Raw genomic sequence first — 6,788 nt, 5'->3', positions numbered from 1 at the left:
ACTGATAGTCTCACAGATGTAAACACTTTGAAACTGTGCCCCATAGGGTCAATGTTTCTGTTCTGGTGACAGAGATTCTTGAGCTTGTCTTACAGAACTGCAGATTTGGGAACAGCTTGTTACAGATCGCTCTGCTTTGTAACCTGCCTTCACTGACCAAACTTGCCTTAATTATTTTTTGACTCCTTCACCACTCCCTATTATCTATAGGTGTCACCACACCTCTGACATATGGGTTGCTATAATAATGAGGGCTTTGTGTTGTTTTTCAGGAACTTGGAGTTAGATCTTGTCCAGTTCAAACTGGCTAAGATTGGTTAGCCAACCCCAAACTGGGCCTGCACAGGGGTATGATGAATAACCTTTGCACATCACATGGTCCACCTTCAGATCATGGTGCACCTCCATTTTTGCACATGCATTCCCTGAAGCAGCATAAAACTCATACACCTGCACAGAACACCTGTTAGGTCACCTTTTCCCTACCTCTAATCACTTTTCCCTAGGTCAAAGACAACCCTGCTTCTTTATCTCATAAATATCTCAAGCCCTGTGCCTTTTGGGAGGCACTTTCCTTTCTCTGCTGCAGATCTTGGTGTCTCATCATTTGACCTGCTGCATGTTGACCAAATGAAACTGGTTTTGTCACAGGTTCAAAACCTATCAAATTTTATGTCAATTAACCCGCAATCTCCTAAAGAAAAGAAAGATTTGCTTAAATTAATAAGAATTGGGTGGGGTTGTTAGAAGGACTGACCTACATCCATGAACCAAGTGATGCTAAAAGGGGCAAAAGGATTATTTTCAGGAATGGCTACAGCTAGGAGGGGTGCTCCGTTTTTTTTTCTTGCCCCACGGGGCATCTTAGTTCCCTGAACAAGTATTGAACCTGGAAGCAGTATATGAGAGTTCCATTTCCTGGACAACTTCACATACAGTTGGTATGGTCAGACATTTAATTAACTTTGGCCATGCTAATATGTGTGTAGTGGCATTTTGCCATGATTTTAACTTGTATTACCTAAAGACTAATCATATTAAGCAGGGTTCACATGCTTATTTGCCATCTGTATATGTTCTTTGGTAAAGTTTGTGTTCACATCTTTTGCCTGTTTCTTCCTCCACAAAGTGGTGGCCACAGGCCTTCTCTCACCCCTCCCCATTCCTCCTGTCACTAGAGTAGCACTCTGCCCATGGGCTTCCATCTTGGAGGCTTTGTCTCCAGACACTCTGGCCCCATTTCAAACCTAGGAGGAGCCTCATTACTCCCCTCTCATTGGCTAGTGTCCCCGCCCCCAACACACACCCTATGCCTTCAAAGCTTCCTCAAGTCCAGGCTCCTACTGCCCCTCCACTCTCCAGGAGACCTGCCCTTCCCTACTTTTGGGGTCCCCCAACCCTATCATGCTCAGGGCCCTGACACCTCCCAGGGCTCCCAAAGACTCCCAGGGTGCCCCCACTGCTCAGGCCACCATATTCTTCCAGTTCCCCAGTAGGGAAACATTCAGTGCAGATTGACTGAGTGTCTACGATGTGGAAGGGACTTCCCAGGTGGCTCAGTGGTCAAGAATCCGCCTGCCCATGTAGGAGTCTCAGGAGACACGGGTTCGATTCCTGGGTGGGGAAGATCCCCTGGAGGAGGCCATGGCAACCCATTCCAGTTTTCTTGCCTGGAAAACCCATGGACAGAGGAGCCTGGCGGGCTACAGTCCATGGGATCACAAAGAGTCAGACACGACTGAGAGACTTTCCACGTAAGATGTGGAAAGCTCTGCTGGAGGCTGCAGTACGCCTCGGTAAACTTGGATTCCGGTTTTGCACCCCATTTTTAGTTGTCAGAGCTCAGGTGGGGCCTTTAACTACTCTGGGCCTTGACTTTCCCCTCTGACACTGGAATAACAACATCCCCTGGGTGGAAAGAGAGGCAGCGGCTGAGGCAGGGAGAGGCCAAGAGTGCGTGCTGGCTCCCAGGGCCAGGACACCTTGGCGGCTGCCAGGTAGGTCACCGCGCTGGTTGGGGCGCTGAGCACGGGACCGGCCGGCTTCAGCCACGTCCAGGCCCCGGCTGGCCACCAGGTGAGCGCTCCCGAGCGCTCCCAACGCGTCGCGGGCGGCCGTGCGTCCACCAGGCCAAGTACAGGTCATGGAGCGGCGCCCGGGGGGCGGCACGGACCCTAGGGGAAGCAAAGGAGGTACCGGGCTCGGGGTGGGAGGGTAGTGGGCGCGTCCCTGCCAGCCCTCGCACCTCCTGTCTGCTCCTCACCTTCTCCTTCTGACAGGTGGTAAACAAAGCAGCCCTGGCGCCCGAGTGGCGGCGGCGGCGGCGAGCGGCGGGGGCGGCGGCGGTGGAGGGCAGCGGCCCAGCGACCCCAGCTGGGCTCGAGGAGCCGCACCCACACCCACACCCACACCTGCGCCGCGGGGCGGCGCACCGGACCCCGGGACTCCAAGGAGTCTCGGGGGAGATGTGCTGGAGGGGTCTGCCCAGGGTCACTGGGGACACCTGGGCACTGGGCGGGGGGAGGCGGGGGTCTGGTGGATTGTGGGGGGTTAGGCTGGAGCCTCTGGGGATAGGTGGAGGGGCCATCTGGGGCTACATGGACCAGCAGGGCTACCTAGGACATCTAGAGGGGAATCGGGGGTGCCTGGGCCACAGGGAGCAGACCGTGTTCTGTTGGGACATCTGGGAGAATCGCGGTCCTTCTGGATATTGGGGGGAAGAGTTTGGAATCTGGGGTTGTGTCGGGGGGGGCCGTCAGAAACCTCGAGATATTCCCAGGGTGTTAGGAGGTGTCCAGGAGTGCTGGAGTTAAATAGCTCTCCGGCGATATCGTGGGAGCAGGCGGGGGTCCACGGGCATTCCCGTGATAGTCGGGGGTCCAGGGAGGTGAAAGGCACAGTCGGTGACCTTCGGGACTATGAAAAGGAGTGGTCTCGGGGATCTTGAGGGGGATTCTAGGTCTTTGATCGTAGGGGCCCGTGAGGGTTCGCTGAGACTCAGGGTGGGCCCTGATCTGTTCTTTTCACTCGCGCAGGCGGTGGCGGTCCCCAGCCCGAGGATCCCAGCGCCAGACAGTTCCTGGCGCGGCTGAAAGCTCGCCCCCTGGCGGCCCGAGCTGCGGCCGACGTGGCGGCGCTGGTACGCAGGGCTGGCGCCACCTTGCGCCTGCGCCCCAAGGAGGGTGCGTGATGGGGCGTGGCCTTCCGGGGGCGTGGTCGGAGTGGAGCCTGGTTCCGAGGGGGCGGGCCCAGGATTGTTAGTTACTCCCCTTGGTGGGACCAATGAGTGTGAGTAGGGAGGCCGGGGCTCGGCTGTGATTTGAGCGTGCTGGGGTTAGACTAGAATATTCCTCTAGGAAGTTACATCAGTCAGTTTAGTCGCTCAGTCATGTCCGACTCTTTGCGATCCCATGAATCGCAGCACGCCAGGCCTCCCTGTCCATCACCAACTCCTGGAGTTACATAGAGGGGGTTATTGCAGAAGGTGAATGCTGCAAGATTAGCTGTTGGTGCGGAGTTTGATCTTTACTTTCTTCAGAAGGGTTTAAAGTGGCATTTTTGAGGAGGCCAGGCCTGGAGAGGTTTGGGGGCGGGCATTTGGCTGAGGGGCGGGCCTGGAATATCAGTCAAGGGGGTGGAGTCTATAAACGCACTGCGGAAGCGGCTCGAATTGTCAGGAATAGGTTGAGGTTTTATAGGCTAATTAGAGAGCAAGGCCTTATATCTTCACCAGCTGGAATCCTGGAGAAGCACCGTGTAGGGTGGGCCTAAGGGTTTAATATGAGAGGTAGGATCTGCATGTAGGAAAGTTTGGGGAATACTAGAATAGCTGTTGTCAGGGTTATTAGTTAAGAAGGTGCAATCAGGATAGTTATTCATGTGGGCGGAGCCTAGTTAAATGAGCAAGTCTGTGCATCCTAAAGGGACGGAAATGAGATGAGGCTAGAATATTAATTCAATAGACAGGTCCTCGTTTCTTTATAGTACCCTTCCGACTGCCTTTTTCATCCCCCAGCCATTAGCATGCTGTATTCTGCCGAGATAGAGGTCACAGACAATCGCCTTCCTAATGCCAATTTCGTGGAACAGCGTCCACAGGTACTACCTTGTCCTCCTAATCAAGGCCACCTGCCTCAGGACTGGTAATGTATGTACACTTGTGTCCTTACTCCAGCATCGTCGGTCAGAGACCATGGGTATACGTACCACGCCGCCCCAAGTGACCCAGGGTAAAGCTCGTCCTCCTTTGAAGTCACCCCAGGCCTCTGGTCAGTTCTCTGTTGAACTCATTCGCAGTTCCGCCGGCTTTGGCTTCACATTAAGTGGAGGCCGAGATGCAGGTGGGGATGCTCCGCTGGCAGTGCGCCGGCTGCTGAAGGATGGACCAGCTCAGCGCTGTGGTCGCTTGCAGGTGAACCATAAGGCACCCTCCATTCGATGGTGCCAGCCCTGTCCTCTCCCGTTGGTGTGCTCTCCATTTTGACCTTCCTACAACACCCCTTGCCTTGCACTCTTGCAGGCCGGCGACCTCGTGCTTCACATCAATGGAGAGTCAACTCAGGGCCTCACTCATGTTGAGGTCGTGGATCGGATTCGTAGAGGTGGCCCCCGGCTTTGCCTCGTGCTAAGCAGGCCTCCTGAAACCCACCCTGGCAAGCCTGAGGTGGTGGGAAGGCCCCGAAAAGAAGATGGTGGGTTTCCTAGGGGAGAAGTGTCAGGGATCTGTGAGGGGAAGAAGAGGGTCACAGAGTGGAGAGGCTGGGGACCTCGTTAGAAGGGTTTGGTAGTCTCAACTGGGAGGATTGGGGCTCCGTGTCTGAGGGTCATGGTATTTTCAAAAGGGGAGGGGAAGACCGGGGTCCCAGGGTAGGAGTAAGGGTGGATTTCAGAGGGAAGGGTTTTGAGGTACTGGGAGAGAAGAGAAAAGATGGTGTTAGGGGTAAAAATGGGTGGTCAGAAGGAAGAGTTGTGGTCCTCAGATGGGAAGGCAGAGTAGGTCTAAGCGGAGAGGGGATGGGATAGGGAACCAGAGGGTAGGGAGACTAGTCCCGAAAGACGAGAGATCCATTAGGGTTGGGGATGGGAGTTGAGGATGATGGGATGAGCAAGGAGAGAGTCTGGGATCCTAGATGGGAGGGTTTGACTGCATTTGGGGGTTGTGGGAATTGATTTCTGAGAGGAGTGTTCTGGATCCAGGAAAGGAGGGGAAAGGAAGCATCAGGTCTTGAGGTGTGGCCCCATTCCCGGAGTGCATGTCCATGCCTTTGTCTAAGTACCAGGGTCTTTGTCTTTTGCAGCCCTTAGAGTCTGCAGGCCACCCTCGGCCAAAGAGCTCCATCCCCATTGCCCACCCTATCGCCCAATCTTATCCACAGTCCTGCCATCCCCAGATCGCATTCCAGATCCTGGGGAACCAGAGATGACGAAGACTCGCAGCGCCAGCACTTCCTCCCCACTTCAGCACCCACGACCCCGTACGACCCCCCAAAACCGGGGCAGCCAGGAGCCTCGCCTAGAAGGGGCGGCCGACGGCCCCGCGGTTCCTGCTGCAGAGCGCTGCACGGAGGACCCCAACGACCAAACTCCGGATTCTCCCGGACCCTGGCTGACGCCCAGCGAGGAACGGCTCTCGCGGGCCCTAGGGGTCCCGGGGGCCGAGCAGCTCGCCCTGGAGATGGCAACCGGAAGGCGGAGGCACTGAGCGTGCAGCGGAAGGTTCACTTGGCATTTCCCAACCTACATCTGGGGTGCTGCCCCCGCTGCTCACTTAGCATCACTGGGAGAACTTCCTTGGTCTTGTCCCCCACCCCCCGCATCCTGCTTCGTAGTCGACCCGCCCGCGCTCCCCTCGTGGCGTCAGTAGTATGGCCCTTCCCAACCGGCCAGCCCGGCGCTTCTTGTTTTGGGGCCGGGGAGGTAATAAAATGGTTCAATCCAGTCTTGACTTGTCAGGTGCTCCAGGCCAGGTGGGGATCCCGAGTCCCACACGTGAAGGAGGGGGAGGGTCGATCTGGTTTCGAGGAGGGCCTCTTCAAGCAACCTTTGGCAAGCTTACTTCGCGCTGTTTCTTTCATGCCTCTAAAGAGCTCTTTGCTTCTGCCGGCGCGCATTGGACCCACTCCGTTCCCACTTTGCCAACTCCTGGTTCTTCCCCATTCATTCATTTCACTTTTTTGGAGGTGTACAGGGCTCACGGCTAATTATTGCGCATGGTGTGGGGAATGCAGAGGTGGGCCTGTTGTGGCAAGAATGCACCAGTTTACCCACAACCCCGGCCGGCCGGGAATCGTCCAGACCCTCAAGTGAACTAGATAGCAAAGTTAGAACCTAGCGGCTTCCTTCGCCGAGAGCCTGTGGTCACTCACTTCCGGCCTGGTCGGCCAGCTTTCGCTGGCTGCAGACTGCCACCCTCAAGGCACTGGCTGGGGCCCCGGAGCCCCCTTCGGGGCGGAGCCAGGAAGGTGTGAGTCAGCAGGCTGGGCTAAAAACGGCTGTTAGAAACTTTGGGCCGCGCCCCCCTCTTCCACAGATGGTGACGAACTGCAGCCGGGCTTGTGTGCACACGCTACACGCTGGGCGTTCCCAGTCCTGGGAGAGGCCAGACTTTCCTCCGTCCTGGGAACGAACGGAGCCCCAAAGCCCGGTCTTATATGGCGAGCTGGGCTCCGATGCAGCCCCAGTGCCGGCGCTGACTGAGGTCAGCAATGTCCAGTCACCTCCGTGGTCACCACACTCACGACACTTGGCCCTATCCCCCCAATGAAGGAAGCTGTGGTCTGGAGGGAATG

General features: G+C 56.3%; 1 protein-coding gene across 10 annotated transcripts; it reads left to right on the top strand.

Moving 5' to 3' along the window:
• Positions 1 to 2,054: 2,054 nt before the first annotated feature.
• MAGIX (MAGI family member, X-linked) lies at positions 2,055 to 5,937 on the top strand. Of its 10 annotated transcripts, none has more exons than XM_025276208.2 (7): positions 2,055 to 2,192; positions 2,280 to 2,489; positions 3,036 to 3,182; positions 4,016 to 4,098; positions 4,175 to 4,411; positions 4,520 to 4,691; positions 5,391 to 5,937. In XM_025276208.2, the coding sequence occupies exons 1-7, from the start codon at positions 2,144 to 2,146 to the stop codon at positions 5,699 to 5,701; spliced, it is 1,209 nt and encodes a 402-aa protein (XP_025131993.2). In that variant the 5' UTR covers positions 2,055 to 2,143; the 3' UTR covers positions 5,702 to 5,937. The 10 variants fall into 10 exon arrangements, with proteins under 10 accessions (XP_025131993.2, XP_025131994.2, XP_025131992.2 ...); XM_025276207.2 differs by having other exon boundaries at positions 2,063 to 2,192; positions 2,280 to 2,478; positions 3,036 to 3,139; positions 5,298 to 5,937; XM_025276206.2 differs by having other exon boundaries at positions 2,063 to 2,192; positions 5,298 to 5,937.
• Positions 5,938 to 6,788: the final 851 nt, after the last annotated feature.

This window comes from Bubalus bubalis, chromosome X (assembly GCF_019923935.1).
Source record: "Bubalus bubalis isolate 160015118507 breed Murrah chromosome X, NDDB_SH_1, whole genome shotgun sequence".
NCBI classification, from domain to species: Eukaryota; Metazoa; Chordata; class Mammalia; order Artiodactyla; family Bovidae; genus Bubalus; species Bubalus bubalis.
This window is presented reverse-complemented; position numbering and strand designations above follow the sequence as displayed.

Bases quoted from the DNA above. Each gene is read 5' to 3' on its own strand.
- MAGIX (XM_025276206.2), top strand. From the start codon at position 2,144: ATGGAGCGGCGCCCGGGGGGCGGCACGGACCCTAGGGGAAGCAAAGGA. The intron at 2,490-3,035 runs GTCACTGGGGAC...TCACTCGCGCAG, and splicing joins GCTGGAGGGGTCTGCCCAGG to GCGGTGGCGGTCCCCAGCCC. The intron at 3,183-4,015 runs GTGCGTGATGGG...TTCATCCCCCAG, and splicing joins GCGCCTGCGCCCCAAGGAGG to CCATTAGCATGCTGTATTCT.